The sequence below is a fragment of the Arvicanthis niloticus genome, chromosome 28 (assembly GCF_011762505.2).
Source record: "Arvicanthis niloticus isolate mArvNil1 chromosome 28, mArvNil1.pat.X, whole genome shotgun sequence".
NCBI lineage: Eukaryota > Metazoa > Chordata > Mammalia > Rodentia > Muridae > Arvicanthis > Arvicanthis niloticus.
The window spans coordinates 19471169-19491784 of NC_133436.1; the positions used below are offsets into that span (position 1 = coordinate 19471169).

A 20616-nucleotide genomic window follows, 5' to 3' on the forward strand; every position below is an offset into this window, starting at 1 on the left:
CTGCGAGTGTATGTGTGACTGTGTGTATGCGTGTTATGTATATGTATGTCGTTAGCGTGGTGTATATCTGTGTGTCTACATGAGCATGTTTGAGTATAGTATGTATATTTATGAGTGTGAGGGAAGGAAGAGGAAAGCAATAAATCCCTTCTTGGAGACGGAAGCCATCATTACACATTTACTGTATCTATCCATTCCTAGTACCACAGTCTTTTTTAAAATTAACTTAGGCATTCCTTGGCACATAAAGCTTTTCTTTGGACCATGTCTGCATTGAGCACTCAATGCTGCTGCAGAAGAAATGGGGGGGGGATAATGGCCACCCACAGTGAAGAGTTGTGGTTTTGATCTGTGCCTTTTAAATACATGTAAACCAAGTAAACTTCATTGTATTCCATCTCGCGCTTCTTTATAGCATCCGTGGTACCAGCCTGCTGGGCCTGTGGGGTATCCTGTGTGAATGCGGCGAGCAGCGGGTTTAGATTCTCAAGTATTCCCCACAGCCAGCCTGTCTCAACTCAGGTAGTTTCCCAGTAGTTCTCTACATTTATCTCCATAGGATAGATTCCTCTTATGATGGGTTAGTGGAGTTTTAAGGAGGCTGTGAATGAGTAAGGACACATAGACATCCTTTCTGTGAGGTGGTAAACTGTAGAGTCAGACGTTAAGACTCCTTTCTATTCAGATAAGGTAGTAAGTCTGATTCTTTTTACTATTACAGATGAGCGTGGCAAGGGTTTCCCGAGTTACTACTAGACTCACCCGCATCGTCACTATTACAGATGAGTGTGGCAAAGTTCCCGAGTTACTACTAGACTCACCCGCATCTCCCCGTACATCTCCAGAACCTCATCCTTTAGCTTAAAGCGTTCTTCCTGATCAATATCCCTGATGCTGAGGATGCGGGAGCGATACTGCCGGAACTGGTGGATCTCTTCCGCCTTCTGCATTGCCTGCTGCTTGTTCAGCTCATCCGTCTGCAGTACAGCCTCGTCGGCTGTTTTCCTTGATGTAGAATGTTGACAAAATGAAAATAACATCACTGGAGAACTTGAAAGTAAACATTATTTCAGAATGCAAAGTAATTTAGAATTGTGTTATCAGTGAGTCAACCCGAACATGAGGGATGGCAGAATAAAACATTTAACTTTTAAAAAATAGGCTACATACTGTATACTGACTCATTGATATTTTAATGAAATATTGTGAAGAATATCAGTAAACTCAGATACATCATTAGATAAAGTGACTGTGGAACTGGTGTTCAAAACTATGAGTATTTTGTGGGGTTACTTTTGAATTTATCCAATAAGTTGACAGCATTCTCAAAACACATAAGCATGTATGATAGATTTTATTAATCCTATTATTTAGTTCTGAAGAAAACATAACTTCATGAAATAATAGTAGTGGGTATCAAAAGACTTTATATCAAAAGGGTTTTTTTTTTAACAAAAGTCATGTAAATGAATTGGTGATTGAAATAATGAAACATTTGACAAATATAAGTTTCAAAATCATGCAGCTCTAAAGCCTTACACAGAATTAAGACATAGTAAGCATTTAATTTCAACTGTTTGGTTCCTTAGCAACTGCCCATTGGGGATATAATATCTAAGAGTCTATGAACACACTTGTCTGTACATATCTGTACATATGGTATGTACAACTTACCTCACATAATGACTGAAATCCAGAAATTCTAGTGCTTTACGGATTTGTTGTGGAGATGTTTCCAAAATTGTCAGAGATCGTGGTCGGACCACTGTTGAAAAGCAAAGCACATAGGCTTCCATAATTAAATAACCAAATAGCTATACGTCTCCTGGTTGAAAGCAATGTTTTCTGTTTAGGAGCAACCCCCGTGCTTTTGTTATGATTTTATTGAAATCCTCTTATGAATTATACTTTATAGTTAGCCTCTGTTGTGTATTTCTGTATAGCTAAATGAACAAATAGCAACACTTTTTTTCTAATTACAGTTAGATGAAAGAGAAAAAACAGACTCTTAGTTTCAAATTGCAAAGTTTTATCATAAACAAGTTAAATGATTGAAAAGTTAAAGAGTTTGAGAAATGTCTGACAGTCATGCCAAGCACTATGGTACATATAATTTAAATGTTCTTAAGACACAGTGTTGTACCTCCCACTGGATTAAGCAATACATAAAATAAGCACACCAAAGGCCATAGGAACAACTTTACTCCATGCACCCATAGGGAGCCACAAGAAAAGATTTAATAAAAATTTAAGTCTTTGGATGATAGTGACCTTTTGACTCTTCCAAGCACCTACGCCTTCAAATTAAAAAGAAAGCACAGTTTGCCAGCAAACCAAACCAAAGAAACCCCACCAACTTGAAGAGTGCAATGCAATACTTTAAGCAAATCTATTAGGTTCTTTCATCATAAAAAATCCAACTTCAAGACATTTATATTATTCAAATGAGCTTCCCAACTGTCAATTGTCATGGCAAAGCCCTTCCCCCCTTTGTATTGTTATGGCACCCCACCCCCTAGAAGCTAGGGGCTTCCTTTAATCTACATCATTGAATATAGTTTTTTGTTTGTTTATTTGTTTGTTTGTTTTTCCTAAGATATCTCCAGTGAACAAGAATGGGTTGGGTCACATGGTAAAATTACAGTTACCCTCTTAAAAAAATTTCAAACCATAGTAGCTCTCTCTCTCTCTCTCTCTCTCTCTCTCTCTCTCTCTCTCTCTCTCTTTCTCTCTCCTCCCTCCCAACCTCCCTCCCTCTTTCCCTCCCTCCCTCTGTCCCTCCTTTCTTTCTTTCTTTCTTTCTTTCTTTCTTTCTTTCTTCTTTCTTTCTTTCTTTCTTTCTTTCTTTCTTTCTTCCTTCCTTCCTTCCTTCCTTCCTTCCTTCCTTTCTTTCTTTTTCTTTCTTTTTTTTCTTTCTTCCTTTTGTTCTTTCTTTTGATGTGTCAGCGTGCAAACACACCCTGGCATGTGAGGGGGGTCAGAGGATGACTTTTGGGAGTTAGTCCTCACCTTTCACCTTCCAAAGACAGAATTTCTCTTATTTCTGGTGCTGTGCACCACACTCAAGGCCAGCTGGCCAGTGACCTTCCCGCCCCCTTGTTCTCCTTTCTCCACTTCCCATCTTCAGGAATTCTTGAATGACAGACACAGGCCACCACATCTGACTTTCTAATATGGGAGTGAACTCAGGTTGTCAGGCTTATGTGGCAAGCAGGTACTTTATCCCACTAGCCCAACTTCAGCCCTCTACTGGAAGTAATTGTTGTTAATATCATGAAAAATGTAGAAATTACAAAGGAAAAAAGTTGTTTCATCTTATTCTTTATGATTTCAATTCTTATTCCTAAGAGTAATTTCAGATTCACAGCAATATCGGGAACTATTCTGCTTAACACTTTACAAATATACACATATCTTCCCTCATTGTCAGTATTTCCCAAATGTCCATTACCTCCCAAACATTGCAGGTTCCTGTAGGGTTCACTCTAGGTCTTATACACTATATGAGTTTGGATAACTGTAGAGTGTCTTGTATTAACATATCATTGCGAGTACATTCACTGACCTGCAAGGACTCCAGGAACTCCCATTTTTCTCCCATACATAGCCCACTCAGCAACTGATCCTATTGATACCTTTTCCAGAAGGCAACAGTGTCAGAACAGTGTGGGATGAAGTCTTTCCCGACCACTCCCTTTACTTGCCTTTTCATACTCCATGTTTATTTCTCAATGAATAAGACAAAGGCGATATGGATACCAGTTTAACATTACTGAACAGAACAGAGTCGAAAGAAGTATCTTTAAGGTCTGGAATAAGATAAAGATTTTCATTTTCATCACTTTCAGCCAACATAGTATGAGAGGCCTTACCAGAGCAATTAGGGCAAGAGGAAGAATAACAAATTTTATTTAAATTGGAATGAAATGACGTCATCCCTGTTTACAGATGAAATGTGCTTATATACAGAACTGTTAGAGCTAGTAAATTAGGTCACAAGACCATGCTTAGGTCCATAAAATACTGTATGGATTGCTTGGTTATCATAGGGCTGGGTTTCTGATCGACAGGTTGAGTTTCGACCACCCTCTTTTCATCCTTCATTCTGTTCGTGTGACATAACCTATTTAATGATCTTTTGAACTGTAGTTATATCCTTGGTTTGATTCCAGCTTAATCACAGTGAATAATATTTTAATGTGTATATGGTTTGTCTAGGTTTTCAAGATATATTACTTCTTAATTACTACTTGTGTGTGTGTTGTGGGGGGGGGGATGGTAATCTGCACATGAGTGTGTATGTGCCATGAAAGTCAAAAGAAAACATCAGATTCCCCTGGAACTGGAATTATAAGTGGTTGCGAGCCTGCAGGCATGGATTCCAATAACAAAGCTCAGGCCCTCTTCATGATCAGCAAGCACTCTTAAAGACTGACCCAACTCTCGGGTTTGTCAGGTTTGGTTGAGAATTTTTTCTTCATCCAGTTTCATCAGGATATTGGCTCTTTGGTATTGCTGTACCTAACTGACTTGAGACCAGTGCAATGATAGCTCCACAGAATAAGTTTGAATATCTTAAAAATTCATGTTGTCTAGAGTTTATGGATCATGTCCGCGAGTCAGGATTTTCAATCCAGAGACAATGGTCCCCATGGGATAGAGCTGGAAGGCATCATTAAGAGTAGCTAGAATGAGATTGTCACTTCCATGATATCAATCTCTCAGAATCCCTCCTCCGTAGTATTTATGCCTATGGTTTTGAGAAGCCCTCTGCCATCCAGCAGCTCGCTATTCTTCCTCTTATCAAAGACTATGATGTGATCTCTCAAGCCCAGTCTGAGACTGGGAAAACAGCTACATTTGCCATATCAATTCCGTAGCAGATTAAGTTAGATCTAAAGGCCACTCAGGCTTCGGTTCTGGTACCCACTAGTGAACCGGCTCAGCAGATATAAAAAGTGGGTATGGCACTGGGAGACTACATGAGTGCCTTTTGTCACGCCTGTTATGGGGGCACCAACATGCATGCTGAGGTGCAGAAGCTGCACATGAAAGCTCCCCATATCATCGTGGGTATCCCCAGCAGGGTGTCTGATATGCTTAACCAGAGATACCTGTCCCCTACCTATATCAAGATGTTCGTGCTGGATGAAGCAGATGAAGAGCTAAGCCATGGGTTCAAGGATCAGATCTGTGATATATTCCAAAAGCTCAATAGTATCACACAGGTAGTTTTGTTGTCTGCTACAATGCCTTCTGATGTCCTTGAGGTGACGAAGAAGTTCATGAGAGACCCCATTTGGATTCTTGTCAAGAAGAAAGAGTTGACCCTGGTCAGTATCCACCAATTCTTCATCAGTGTGGAATGAGAGGAGTGGAAGCTTGACACACTGTGTGACTTGAATGAAACACTGACTATTATGCAGGCAGTAATCTTTATCTTTACCAGAAGGAAGGTGGACTGGCTCATTGAGAAGATGCATGCCCGGGATTTCACTGTTTCCGCCATGCATGGTGACATGGACCAAAAGGAACGAGATGTGATCCTGAGGGGGTTCTGGTCTGGCTCTAGCAGAGCATTAATTACCACTGACCCACTGGCCAGAGACATCGAGATGTAGCAGGTTTCCTTAGTCATCAATAACGACATTCCCACCAACAGGGAAAACTGCATCTACAGAATGCGTCGAGGTGGTTGGTTTGGCTGGAAGGGTGTGTGACTATTAACATGGTGACAGAAGAAGACAAGAGGACTCTACAAATCATTGAGACTTTCTACAACACCTCTGTTAAAGAGATGTCCCTCAAGCTTGCTGACCTAATTTGAGGGGCTGTCCTGATTCCTGGCCCCAGCCCAGGGTTCAGTCCTAGGGGATGCCAAAGAATAGCTGGAGGGAGGGAGGGAAGGGAGCCAAGAGATACACATATTGTTTTTATGTTTGTTTAGTTTGTGCTCTCTCCTCCCCTCTCTCTAAATGTCACTTTTGGAGGAAAAAAAAAAAAAAACCTCATGTTGTTTGACACATATCTGATTCAATACTACAGGGAAGATAATAGCTGGTCCTGAGATTTTCTCTGATGAAGAATTTACTATGGACTCAGCCCTGCAGATGATCTGTTTAAGTTTTCTATTTCTTCATCATGAACTATTTAAATTTTAATTATTTATAATTTTGGTGTGTGTGTGTGTGTGTGTGTGTGTGTAGAAAAGCATAAAGTAGCCGGAGATCAACAGGTGTCTTTCACTATGGCTGGCCACCTACTTTTTGAGACATGGTCTCTCCCTGAACCTGGAGCTCATGGTTTCACTAGAGTAACTGGCCAGCAAACTCTGTGTATCCACCTGTTTCAATGCTGCCAAGCACTAATCTGCAGACTTGAACTCCTGTATCCGTATCAGGCACATTACCCACTCCTAGCCATCTCCTAGCCTTGCCTCAAGCAATCAGTCAGTCAACCAAATCATCTAATCGCTGTAAGCTGTGCATCCAGGAATTTGCCCATCTAGTTAAGGTCATTGCCAGCATATAGTTGTTCATAGTATCTCTTATAATACCTTCGTGTTTTTCTGTGGTTCACTTTAATTTCTTCCTTCCTACCTTCTATGCTTACTTCTGTGATTCCCCACCCCATTTCAAGGTTGGTGTGGCTACTCGTTTGAATTTTGATTTGTAGTCCTCATTTCATTTATCTCTGCTGTAGTTTTTATGTCTTTCTGTCTAAGTTTGAGTTTGCTCTGGTCTCAGTTCTCCAGTTCTGTCGCTATAGAGATGGTGGTGCCTTTGCTTTTTGAAGGAGATGTTCCTCCCCAGAGACTCCCCTTTCATCACTGCCTCAGTTATGTCCTGATGGTTTTGCTAACAGTAGTTTCCACAGCACACATTTGCATTCGCATCACATCGTATTCATGCAAGCAGGGTAAGAAAGACATTTTTCTTACAGAGCACTTCTTCCTTGGCCACAATTTGTACTCTCATTGACATGTTGGTTGTGTGTCAGCGGTCTGCTAGCACAGCTTTCCAATTACTCTTCTCAAATCAATTTTAAAAAATTCACATTCAGAAAGATTATTCCGATTTCTTCAACCACATATGGAGTGACCTTTCTGTGTAGACCTGAATCACCTTCTGAGGTTATTTCCTCTTGATCCAGATGATTTCCTTTGACATTTATTTTGAAGCTATTTATTCTAGACTCACATCCACCAGTGTTTGAATTTAGGAAAATTCACCTGTCTTCCTGGAATCACCCTCCAACCCCTCCCTCACATTCACACATACTTTAACATTATTATTATTATTATTATTATTATTATTATTATTATTATTATTGTTTGCTTTCTTTTAGTGCTTAAAATTTGACTTAGAACATTGCATGTGCCAGGAAAATGCTCTACAATTGAACTACACCCCAATTCTTATTTTGACTCAAGTTTTTAAGGTTGGTTTTTACTTAAGAATTGTTAGTAAACAGCATTTTCTTTTAATTCTAGCATTTGCTATAGACCTGGGGGTCAGGCGGGGTCGCAATTGAAGAAATCTAGATTAATGTGCCAGGGAGACCCACTGTGTTCCCAGCTGTGACAGATTATATATAAATATATCATATATATATATATATATATATATATATATATATATATATATATATTGGGGAGCCCAAATTTCACATGTATTTATTATAATCTGTGACATAGTATTCTTTTAAGGACAGATGCATGTGTTACCTTACCAACAGGACCAGGACTCACCAGAAGTTATAATCTATGACATAGTGTTCTTTCAAAGACAAGTGTATGGATTACCTTACCAGTAGGATCAGGACTCAGCAGGGGTTATAGTCTGTGACATAGTGTTCTTTCTCAGATAGGTGTATGTGTTACCTCACCAGCAGGATAAAAACTCACCAAACTCCTTCTTTGGCAGCTCTTCCTTCACTGCACTTTCACTACTTGTGGATTTCGACAGAGAGCTGAGGGTCTTGGTCAGTTGCCACTTCTTCCACAGTATACTTCCTGTTGGGGCTGGTGGCAGTTCTTTGATGTCTGCATCTTTCACAGTACCTAGTTCTCCTATAGCACAATGTATATGCTCCTGAAAAAAAATAACTTGCACTCTGCTAAGTCCATGCAATCAAATCAAACAGTGCTTGGTTGTAGGAGCCCAGATTTGGAGGACATGATTCCAAAGCTTCGCAGTGTGTTAACAAGGCGCAAGCACCATGCACAATCTGAGACGCCAAAGCATGATATGGCTACTGTAGGCACATGTGTGAGGTATGCCTGGAAGCCTCTTCAGGATAAGAAGACCACATCCAGTCAGAGACCTTAATTTTTGACAGAGGGGAGGTCTTTAAGTGTTGAGACCACTATATATAGGCAAGGCATTTCTCTTTGGAAAGGGACTAGTGAGTCTTGATACTTATTGAAATTGTCTTAAAATTAACTGAAAAGCATTCCTACTTGTGAAGATCCTGAAGCTGGCAGAATTTTCCTTAGCAGCAATTCTAATAGTGACTCTTTGGCCATGAAGAAATCATGAAGAATCATCATTTTGGCAATTAGCCATGTGTTATTCTCCTATTTATTCATCCATTGTAGGTTATCTACTTTTCACCATATTCTAATTTGAATGGAACAAAAGATTTGGGGTGTGAACTGCTTCTGCCTCCAGTGGTACCTGGACATTGTTAGGTCTGACTATACATGCAACAAGACAATGGATCAAAGGAGGACCAGGTCTGCATGCTTTTTGGATCTCTTGTTTCTCACAAACTTAGAACTATTACTGAGACTCTCTCCACCTTGAAAATCAGAATATACATCAATGGGTTGCTATATAAGTGTAAAATAGAATATACTTTGTCTTCTGTATCTCTTGGTTCTACATCCATGAATTCAGTCAACTAACCATTGATCAAGAATTTGTTAAGGCAGAGCTGGAGAGATAGCTCAGTTTTTAAGAGCACTGGATGCTCTTCTAGAGAAGCCAAGTTTGGTTCCCAGCACACATAAGGCAACTGTCTGTAAGTATAGTCTTAAGAGATTTGCTGCTGTCTTCTGGCCTCCTTGGACACCAGACACACATTTGGTACATAAACATACATGCAGAAAAAAAAAACCCACATATATACATAACATAAAAATTAATTAATTAATACAACATTTTAAACATATATAGTTAAAGAATGACAAGACTCCCAGGGAGATAAAGTAATGCTTACTGTGTAAGCCTAGTGACCTGAGTTCAGCTCCTGGAATCTGTGTAAAGGGGAAAACTGACTCCACGTAACTGTCTGTCCTCTGTATATATAGTGTGGCAACCCTTTAAACAGCATGCACATACACACAGTACAATAATACTAAATAATTTAAAATATATTGTTTAAAATTTTATGTGGTTATTTACTAGTTAGTTATGTTAGTTTTCTTTGTACTGAACATATATACGTGTTTACCTTTATAGTCTCTAAATGATACAGTGTAACAACTACTTAAAAAGGTTGAATTATGAATGTAAGATATATAAGGACAAATAAAAGTATGCAGGAGAATGTGCAGAGATTATATGAAAACATACCACCATTTCCTTAAATGATCTTGAACCCCTGTGCATTCTGGTATACACTGTAGGTCTTGGAAGCAATCACCTTTGGCTACTAGAGTCAACTATAATTTAAGTAATGCAAGTTGCCAAGCAATGACAGTAATTTCATGTAAGTAGTTGTGGTGTTTGAATTTTGATGGCCCAGAAAGGGGCACTATTAGGAGGTATAGCCTTGTTAGAGCAGGTGTGGTCTTGTTGGAGTAGGTGTGGCCTTGTTGAAGGAAGTGGGCCACTGTAGGGTGGGCAATGCGACCCTCTTCTTTACCACATAGGAGCCAGTCTTCTCCTAGAAGTCTTCAGATGAAGCTGTAGAACTCTCAGCTCCTCCTGCACCATGCCTGCCTGGATGCTGCCATGCTCCCACCTTGATGATAATAGACTAAACCTCTGAACCTTTAAACAAATCCCTATTAAATGGTGTCCTTATAAGAGTTGCCTTGGTCATGGTGTCTGTTCACAGCAGTAAAACCCTAACTAAGACAGAAGTTGGTACCATGGACTGAGGTATTGCTGTGATAAGCCTGACTATTGTTTCGTTTGGGAGGATGTGAGTTTGTGGACTTTGGATATAGAAAGAGTGGAATACCTTAAGTGGGACTTAATGGGCTAGCCTAGTAGGAACATGGAAGACTGTGGCTGAGAGTGATTTGAATTGTGTAGACCTGGCCCAAGAGGTTCTAGTGGAGAAGAAATTCAGTATGTGGTCTAGAGACTATTTTTGTGGTATTTTGGTTAAGAATGTGGCTGCTTTTTGTCCTTGTCTGAGAAGGCTGAGGTAAAAAGATTTATATTAGTTACATTGATAAAGGAAGTCTCAAAAAAGCCCAGCAGAGACTTTGTTCTTACGAAGTTTGTTTCGTTTATGTAGATTACATATATAGGTTTAGTCTTAGGAAGATTGTTTTAATAAAAAAAAAGGAGCAAGCTGAGAAAGGAAAAATATAAAATGTATGGTTCAAGTAGTAATGTAATGAGGCACCAGGAAGTGAAATGGAGCTATAGCCTATGTTCAAGAAGATAAATAGATTAAGGGGGTGGTAAATTTGGGGCAAGGTCCCACCCAGTTAAGCTGAGGTCCAATTATGGTTGTGCACACCTTTAATCTCAGGAGACAGAGGCAAGCAGATCTCTGAGTTCGAGGCCATAGTATAGAGCAAATATGAAGGAGAGAAAAGCCAAAGTCCAAGCTTGGTAGTACATGACTTTGAGCTCAGCATTCTGGAGACAGAGCCATGAAAAATTTTGAGTTCAAGATCAATCTATAGAACAAGTTCCAGGACAGCCAAGCTTAGGTAGTGAAGGAGTTGGAAAACAGAAGGCTGGTGATGATGTACTAGAACAAGGGGGCCATTTTCCAGCCCCTGCAAGCAGCAGAACTTGGCAGCTTCAGCCATCTGGCTCTGGCTTTAGAGTCAAAAATAGAAGGGACTACTGGGAAAATTGATACTGGTTAGCTGGAGCTAAGAAATTATCAGTGATTATGAAGCACCATTGAGGTGAAATCTGGAAAGAGTTTTCTGACAGCACAAAGAAACTGTGTTCTAGAGATAGCCAATGTTGTACCTCATGCTGGATCTGGCCTTGGTAATGTGTAAGAATCACCCAGGTGGTTTTGAAGGTATGAATGGGGTCATGAAGAGCAGCTGAGACTTGACACTGTGAGAGGCGAGGAAAGGCCATTGGTGAAGGTGCAGCATCAGCAGATCTGGCCCAAGACTCAAGGGATCATACAAAGAAGCTGAGGCTTGGCACCATGAAGGGAGCCTATGAGAGACTATTGGTGAAGCCTAGTTTCAGCAGAAGACCCCGGTGCACTGGAAATTTTAGTACTGTGGGATAATCACTAAGAACAGCAGCAGTGGAGTGGAGTCAATCAGAGCCTCGAGTGCTATAGATTGTAAAGCTGGAGAAGTAACTCAAACCCTTTGAAGGAGCCCAGAAGATCATGTGTGGATCCCAGACATTGGAACAAGAAGCTATAGCACTGAAGTTGACTTAGAGACCCTAAGATTTGAGATGTCAAAGCCATGGTATACCTGCAGAGGAAAGCTGCTAACAGGGAGTAGAGCCAGTCCAGGGTAAAGAATTTTGTTGTAGTCAACAAAAATAAGAGTGAAGATCTAAAGACTGCTTTGACATCAGACATGGAGATGCAAAATTTGGAGTTTGCCCAACTGGCTTTCTGTATTGTTTTGGGGATTATAGTTAAGTGATTGGATGTTATTGGACTTTGAACTTTGGACTTTTAACACTGTTGAGATTGCTATAGACTATGGGTCTTTGGAAGTCAAACTAAATGTATTTTTTATTATGCTACAGCTAGGTATGGACCCCCAGAGATGCATGTGTTTGAACAAGCCTATGGGAGTCAGGGAGTGGAATATTGTGGTTTATATATGCTTGGCCCAGGGACTGTTACTACTAGGAAGTGTGGTCTTGTTAGAGGAAGTGTGCCACTGTGGGTTGGGCAATGAGATCCTCCTCCTAATCACATGATAGCCAGTCTTCTCCTAGCAGCCTTGAGATGAAGATGTAGAACTCTCAGCTCCTCCTGAGCCATGGTTGCCTGGATGCTGTCATGTTCCCACCTTGATGATAATTGACTTAACCTCTGAACTTGTAAGCCAGCCCCAATTAAATGTTGTCATTAAAAGTGTTGCTTTAGTCATGGTGTCTGTTCACAGCAGTAAAACCCTAACTAAGACAGTAGTTATGTTTATTACTCTTAATCTTATTCTTTTAATCTTATTTTTAAAGAAGGCTCCATATTATTAAGTAACAGGCCTGCCTCCGATTCCCCATAGCTACCCTCACCCCAAATAACAACCTTATGTCGTGTCTGGTTTCACCTTCTTATCTTTTTCTTTCAAACACAGGGTCTCCTGTAGCCCAGGCTGGCCTTTAATTCTCTATATAGCTGAGGATGGACATGAACTCCTAATCCTCCTGCCTCTGTTTTCCAAATTGTAGGGTTACAGTTGTGTGGCAACACCATATTCATCAAGTTTTCTTATGTAAGGAAAACCATTTCTGCCTATGTGTGGAGAATGGGCAGGTGGAAATGACTACAAGAGGCTTGACTCTTAGAAGGCTATTTGTGTCCTCATTTGAAGCCTCATGGTCTTTCACAATCCTAAGGACTAGAAACTCAGAAATCATTCCTTGTGGTTAAGGAAGCGCCCCACCAGAATTCCTGAGCAGCTTGTAACTTCCACTGACCTTCCTCTGAGGACTTAGTTTGGCTCTGAGTCACAGACAAAGTGTCAGGGCTGGTTGCAGAGGTGGAGGAATCAGCTGGCTTCTTAATGAATTGGGTCAGGTACTTCAAACGGGCCTGAGCAGCCTGGAAGACAGATGTCAGCCTTGTGAGGTCTTTGAAAAGCAGCAAGTGGTGCAGGCAAAAGCAAGGTACTCGGAAGAAGAGAGAAATGTGAGTTCCAAAACCAAAATTGAAAAAGAAAACACAAAGAAGGGTAGTTCAAGCCAACTCTCCGTTAACGTTAACTAAGACTAAAGGTCTAAGCCCTGAAGGCACTGGTGGTTCTCAAACTGTGGGTCGAGGCTCTCTTGGCCACCGTCTTTCCAAACAAATTTACATTATGATTCATAACAGTAGCAACAAAAATGATCTTATAGTTGGGGGGAGGGGGTTTCACCACAACGTGAAGGGCCGCAGGGTCAGGAAGGTGAAGAGTCTCTGCCGTATGGAGGGACAGGTATTTAAATTTCACAAGGGGGAAGCATATACTTTTGATTCTAAAACTGCAGTAGGAAAGCAGGCATTAGATGCTTGCATGCTCTGCTACTTGAGGCTGTTCAGGATCCACGTGAATCCAGCCTTCATGGCTGTGTATAAAGAGGGGTCGCTTGGACATGTGATCGGTAACTCAGGTCACATTTCCAATCCCACACCTTCACCCATAGGACTCAGCTCCAAGACTACATCTAACAACGAAGACAGAAAGAACCGCCTTTCAGGCCGGCGACCTTGATGGCCCTGCCAGGTTCAGTAGTCTCCCAAGCTTGCTTCATGGCACGTATTTCATCGGCCCGTTCTGTGTCCTTTTTCACGTCAACATAATCTGAGTCGGTGTGTTCAGAGACCAGCCGCAAGATCCAGTAGGGTTTGTTTGGATCTTCTTGCTGAGAGTGAACAGCGGTGGGCATTTGCATTTGCTAGGGGAAAAAAGTTTATAACAATGAATGCTTTCCTCCTCTAGAAGGGATTCACCCCCTAAACTGAGATTTCACTGTTGCCTACTTACCATACAGGAAAAGAACCGTAATTTGCATAAGACTCCTGCAAGAATGCTCACTGTATTCTTTTTCACAGAAGCAATTACAGGAAGGTGAACGGCATAAAAGTGTACCAGCCAGTGAACACACAACTTACAGCATGTTCCTATGCTGGGTGCTTAGCACTGAACTGAAAAATAACCATCTGCCTATGGGAGAACCCTGCAGGCACATATTTTAGTAAACTGAGGAAGTTCAACACAAACTAATTCAACTGTGTGAGGCATTTGTAGGAACTCTGGGACCGCTGAAGGTGGCGAGGTGACGGGTTGGTAACTTGGAGCTTTGGTGCAGGGATGGCAAAATGAACAGCAGTGGGTTCACGGGCAAAAGCTTTACCTTGTGCGACACAGTGGGTACATTTGTTGGAAGTCAATGAATTGCGCAGTGATGAGTTGTGCCTGTGGAGCTGGGGATATGGCTCAGTAGACAAAGCATGCTTGCTTTGAAAGTGGGCAGAGCAGAGCTCAGAATCCCAGCGCTCCAATGCTGACTGCACAGCAGCCGGCTTGGAATGCCAGCACTCAGCAGGCAAAGATGGGATTTCCCCCCCAGAGCAAGCTGGCTGCCTACGAAGACCACAAGAATGAGTTCTGGATTCAGCTGAGGGGCCTTACCTCAATGAATGCAGTGGGAAGTGATTGAGGAAGACTCCCAGCATCAATCCTGGACCTCTATAAGCACAAGCACACATATGTACCTGCACACATGTACACATACAGACACATATTCATGCATATCACATGCACATGAGAAAAAGAAAAACAACTGTTTGTGCCCCTCACTTTATGCAATCTTGGCTTAAGATTATACACAATAAAGTCTATGGGCCTTGGGCCCATGGGTGTTGTAGCTTATTTTTCTGTTGACGTAATACATCAATGTAATGACCCAAAGCAGTTTGGAAAAGAAAGGGTTTATTTCGGCTTATGCTTTGAGGCCCATCACTGGAAGAAAGCCAGGACAGAAGCTCAAGCATGAACTGAAGCAAACAACATAGAAGAAGGCTGCATATGGCTAAGTCACTGGCTCATGGTCAGCTAACTTTCTTAGTTAGCCCAGACTTACCTGCATAGGGAGTGTGCTGCCTGCAGTGGGGTGGACCCTCCATCAATCATCAAAAAAGATTTCTTACAGACATGGCCATAAGTTAATCTGCATGTCTTCAGTTGGCTTCCTAAGTGACTCTGGGCTATATCAGCTTAAATCTTAAAGCTAGCCAGGTAAGGGTGCTTGCAGCCAAACCTGATGCTCTGAGTTCTATTCCCAGGGCATATGTGGCATAAGGAGGGAACTGCCTCCCACACTTTGTCCTCAGACCTGAAAATATACCCATGAGTATATTCACATGTGTGTGTGTCTGTGTGTGCACGCACACACACAGAGACACACACACAGACACAATGTTTAAAATATTTTAATTCTAAATTTTGCATAAGGTATACTTCACAAAACTGAATAATATAATTAATCATTTCTAGCTCTGAATGTACTTGTTCCTCCAGATTCATTCTGGAAGTGAGTGGCACTTTAAGTGTTATAGAACCACTTGCAAGGACAGGAGGCATCAGAAATGGTCTTGACTGTTAGATAGGAGAAGTTCACTCCTGGACAATTAAAGAGAGAGAGAGAGATCCTTATTCTCCAAGTAATTTTCCTGTCATTTCTCTCTCAAGTTTCCATTTAATATACTGCTTTGTATGTTTTTCTGTTGGTTTATTAAATGCCAAGACCAAAAGCAACTTGGAAAAAAGGAGGTTTTCTTGGTTAACTAGCTTTGAGTTATAAGTTTCCGGAAGTGGGGTCTTCGGGGAACCCATCAGGCAAGTTAAATGTTCAAACTGGCGTGGATGCAGAATACATTATGTAAGATCAAGGTTCTGTCCATCTTAAACAATGGAATAAGGGAAGAGGAGAAGGCTGCAGCCACTGAATAAAGTTTACACTTAAAATTTGGTTTCCTTATTACCTAGACGACCTTGCTTCCTATGTGATTCTCTTAGTATTTTAGTGAGAACCAAGTCACATAGATGAGAATTCTTTTCTTTCTCACTTAGAATGTTAGTTCTCTTTAAACAGCTCCAACAGTGAGCTGGCCAGAAATGTTCCTAGTATGGAGTTTTGACTGATAGAGACATGTTAAGGTGCTAACAGATGGATCTCAGGATACCGTCAAACTTGCTTATACTTCATGATATTCCCACGGGCACGAGGAATCTTTAAATGCAAGTGGACAAGACTCCTCACTTCTGGAGTCCTCCTTGCTTCCTATTGCTAACTTCCCCTCACAGTCCATTTGGCCAGGGCCACCCACCCGGCTCTGTTGAATAAGGAGGGCATCGTGTCTGCACCCACCTGAGGTTCGAATCGAGGAGTCTGCTTTTCCTTGGCCGACTTTTCTTTCTCAGAAGCCTTCTCCTTGCCTTTGCGTGTTGCTTTGGGCATTCCTGTGGCTTTCTGCCCTTCACTGACAGTGTGGGAATCTGGGCTTCCCACGGGAGCTGGTTCTTCATGTTTCTCCACATGAGCTAAAGAGACAAGAAAATGGAAACTAGTGCAACCCGACATGATAACAAGACCTTTTCCTGTAAGGAAGTGGCAAGCACCCTAGAAAGATGCTTCATCTAAAGAGATTAGATTCCTTTCTTTGTAAACAAATATAAGAGCTGGTCAAATGTTTTTTTAAAAATTGAGATATGTTAATATAGCTATGCTATATTAACTCAATACTCAATACTGGTATATATAAAGCGGTAGGCTTTAGAACATTAAGGTTATGCAACCATCAGGTCATTAGCCACCATGTTTGCCTTGTGGGTACCTTTTATCTCCTTCATAGCATAGTCAACCGGATTGTTACTTACGCTACACAATTCATTCATCTCTGCTCTAACCTTTACTATTTCCTTTCATTTGATTTGGGATTGATTTTCTTTTCTTTCTCTGACTTTCCAGTTTGCTTTTTAAAAAAGATCACTCTGTGTGTGTGTGTGTGTGTGTGTGTGTGCCCACTGCACTTGTGCATATAGGTGCCTTCAGACATCATAAGATTCCCATGAAGCTGGAGTTGGGGCCCACCGCATGGGTGTTGGGAACTACCCTTACTCTCTCTGCAAGGGCAGTTAAGTGCCCCTTAGCCACTGAGCCATCTCTCTAGCTCCGTTTTTCAGTGATTTTTTTTTAATGTAGACAGTTATGTTAAGACCAGGTTGCTTTATACACACCTATGAAACTTTCACATCCATTTCTTACTAATTTCTAGTTTTCTTCAACTGGGATCAGAAAACACTGCTTCCCAGTTTCTATCCCTGCCCAGTTGTTTAGATTCCAGGTGTTGGTTCATCAGCTATCATCCGCCTGATGCTCTATATGTTTTGAGAAGTTTGTGTGTTCTGGAAGTTTGGAGTGGAGAATTCTTCTCTTAGGGCAGGTTGTTTGCCATGTTATTCAAGCATTTATAATCGTGAATTCTGTTTAAGTTTCCTCCCACTTCTTAAAATGTAGTAATGAAATTTCCAACTAGCTGTAGAATTAGCTATCTCTTCTTTCAATACTAGCATTTCCTTCATGCACTTTAAACTCTGCTGTAGGATTCAGATGATTATAATGGTTTTGTTTTATAGATGTGTAATCACTTCAGCATTACAAAATAACTCATGCACTTGTTTGGGTTTTTAAATTTTATTTTTGACAAGAGTATGGCCCGGCTACAATACATTTATAGCGTGACCATTCTGGATGGCTATTTGTACTGTGTGTTCCTTCCTTTTGTTATAAACCTGTTCATATCTTTGAAATTAAAGTATGTCTGTCTTATGAACATATACAGGCATATCATGTATTGTTGTAAAGCACATTTAATTTGCATTAAACATAGTTGCCCCAAAAGAAGGATTTATGTTGGGTATTTTGATATTTATTTTACTACATATTTCATATGTCTTTTGCTCCTTTAATCTTCTGTTACTACCTTCTCTTGCTTCAAAACCATAGTCACTGGTGCAGCATTTTAATTGTCTCAAGGTTTTGTTTTTCTGTGCATTTTCATTTTTTTTTTTTTTGGTGTCTCTGAGTAAGATTGTAATTAAAATGTTTCTTTATAATAAGCTTGAATTAATACCAATTTAATGTCATTAATATACAAAAACCTTTGCTCTTATAATTCTTTCCTCTTGGTGCTGATAAGTAGTAAAATTTGTCCGTATTCATGCTGTGTGCTTTAAGCCTAACTGATGAATTCATAGGATATAGTCATTATTGGGTTGCTTACTTTACTGTTCGAGGCTTGCAAGAAATCTGCATGCATTGGTAAACATGTATCAGAATAAGCTGTGGAATGGAAAGCAAAGCCCTGACTCATGTGGATGTGTGTGTAACTAGAAAGCCTTAGAGGAATGAACCTGCTTACCCCTTGTGGGAAAGAAGTGCGGGTGAGAGTACCTGCTGATGACAAGAGTTTAAGAAGCCTTCCCTGTGAGACCCTTTCGGTTTTTACTCTACCCAGTGCACAGTAGAGGGGAACCTTCAGTAGATGAAGAAACCTCCATAGAGATAGAAATGCAAGTTTGTTTTTTATGATTAAGCTAGTGTTTTGATATATATCCCCAGAAACTGAAATCTGGTTGGTGTTTGAACATTCTCAACATTTCTAAACCTGTTTAGGGCAAAGTGGATGTTTGATAAGAGACTCACTTTCTAGTAAGTGAAAACCAAAAAAATGTTTGTGTATATATATATACATATGCATATGTATATATATATATACACACATGTATATACATGTTTTGTAATATATCTTAAAATGTTTAGTTTATGTAACTGAAAAATATAATTATATTAAATAGTATATTAATATATGATGCATGTAATATTTTGTTTTGTCAAAGACTTTTTGACTTGTATTCACAAAGATTTATTGTTTAGTTCTCTCGTTAATGATAATAATAATAATAATAATAATAATAAAATCCCAGCAAGCACTTTACTATCTGATCCCCTAAAACAAGCATTTTTGATAAAGATAAAAATTATATGTTTTAATAGAAAAATTAGAACTTCAAAAGCCTTGATTATCAACATGAGGAGGCAGCATTTTGACAAAAAGAGTTTAGAACGACAGCATTGCAAATCTGAAGGCATACACCATTGAGAACTCCCAGCTCAAGATTCTCCTGTCTCTTATTTCCTTCAGTGACCCGGTCAGCTGTTTTAGTGAACTGTGGGTACTGAAATAAACCAGAAGGTGGCACTATTGTCTTACAATAGCCTGAAGTCACGGTTCCTATAAATAATAGCAGAACTATCCCAGGTCAGGTCCATGGGAGCTCACAGAGAGTGAATGAAAAACTGAAGAGTGTGCATGGGCTGGACCTAGGCCCCCTACACATATGTAGTAAATGGGTAGTATGGTCTACATGTGGGTCCCCTAATAAGTGAAGCAGGGGCTGACCATAAGTTTTGTTGCTGTCTTATCTGGCCTCAGTGGGAGAGGATGAGCCTAGTTTTGCTGCGATTTGATTTGCCAGGCTGGGAGGGTAGCTTCCTTTTTCAGAGAATGGGAGGGGGAACTGGGAGAGGAAGGTGTGAGGGTGGGACTGGGAGGAAAGGAGAGAAGGGGCTGCTATTTAGATATAAAGTAAATAAATTAAGAGAAAGAAGGAAGGAAGGAAGGAAAGAAGGAAGGAAGGAAGAAAGAGAAAGAAAGAAAGAAAGAAAGACAGACAGAGAGACATAAAGAGAGAGAAAGAAAGAAAGAAAGAAAGAAAGAGAGAAAGAAAGAAAGAAAGAAAGAAAGAAAGAGATGGAGGGGGGGATAGGGAGGGGAGGAAAGTCAAGGGAAGGGAAGGGGAGGGGGAGGGAAAAGAGAGGAGGGAGAAAGATTCCAGGTCAGATATGTATCTATATATTAGACTTAGGGGTTTTTTTTTTTTTTGTTTTGTTTTGTTTGTTTGTTTGTTTTAAATCTTTGTTTGTTCACTTCTTTTTGTTTTTGTTTTAATTCTGGGCTATAAGGATGTAAAATTTGGAAAACATTAAATCATAAAATGAGAGAGAAGGAACTCCTAGGGGCTGTTGCAGAGGACCAGAGTTCTGTTCCCAGTACCCACATGGAGACCCACAATCAGCTGTAACTCCAGTTTCAGGAGATCCAATGCCCTCTTTAGACCTCCACAGGCACCATACATGCACATGGAATATATACATACATTCAGGGAAAATACTTATACACATGAAATAAAACGTTTTTAAAGTATTTAAGATGACATACCTTTGATATCCATTTTCTCCATGTCTTTTAATGCTTGAACAAATGCCAGCTGAGTTTCATTTAGAGGCCAGCTGTTAAACAACACCAAGCACTGTATGATGTACTTGTAGCACTGTGAAAGGAAAGGGTGTGAGTCAGGACAAGCAAAAGAATCTATACAGCATATGCATTGAAAGACTTATTAGGTCAAGCTTATAAGTGTAATTTTTCCCACTTAAATCTGCAGCACACCTGGAGTTCACTTTTATTTATAGTGTTAGCTGTGGGAGAGGACAAGAAAGCTCTCTAGCCTCTGATAGAAAAGTCTGTTTCTCCCTTGGCTAATAGTTTCACTTCTGCTTTTCAGTTTTTCTTTTTATGCTGGCTAGTTTTTTGTCAACTTGACACAGGTTAGAGTCATTTGAGTGGAGGGAACCTTAACTGAAAAAATGGCACAGTAAAATCAGG

The 20616-nt window shown here is 40.4% G+C and overlaps 1 protein-coding gene and 1 pseudogene across 5 annotated transcripts in view; one reads left to right on the forward strand and one right to left on the reverse strand.

Annotated features, from left to right (window-relative positions):
* The window catches only part of Adgb (androglobin), a 125731-nt gene that overhangs the window by 1448 nt on the left and 103667 nt on the right, over positions 1-20616 (reverse strand). For 4 of the 5 annotated variants that reach the window (XM_076926841.1, XM_076926842.1, XM_076926845.1 and 1 more), the window contains 8 exons: positions 20170-20281; positions 16257-16429; positions 14519-14575; positions 13593-13781; positions 12825-12948; positions 7907-8071; positions 1675-1765; positions 822-1005 (listed from right to left, as the gene is read on the reverse strand). In XM_076926841.1, coding sequence (XP_076782956.1) covers positions 822-1005; positions 1675-1765; positions 7907-8071; positions 12825-12948; positions 13593-13781; positions 14519-14575; positions 16257-16429; positions 20170-20281 — 1095 coding nt within the window. The remainder of the gene's footprint in view (positions 1-821; positions 1006-1674; positions 1766-7906; positions 8072-12824; positions 12949-13592; positions 13782-14518; positions 14576-16256; positions 16430-20169; positions 20282-20616) is intronic. The other variant, XM_076926844.1, reaches the window with a different exon arrangement.
* On the forward strand, positions 4609-5827 carry LOC143440155 (eukaryotic initiation factor 4A-I pseudogene; annotated as a pseudogene).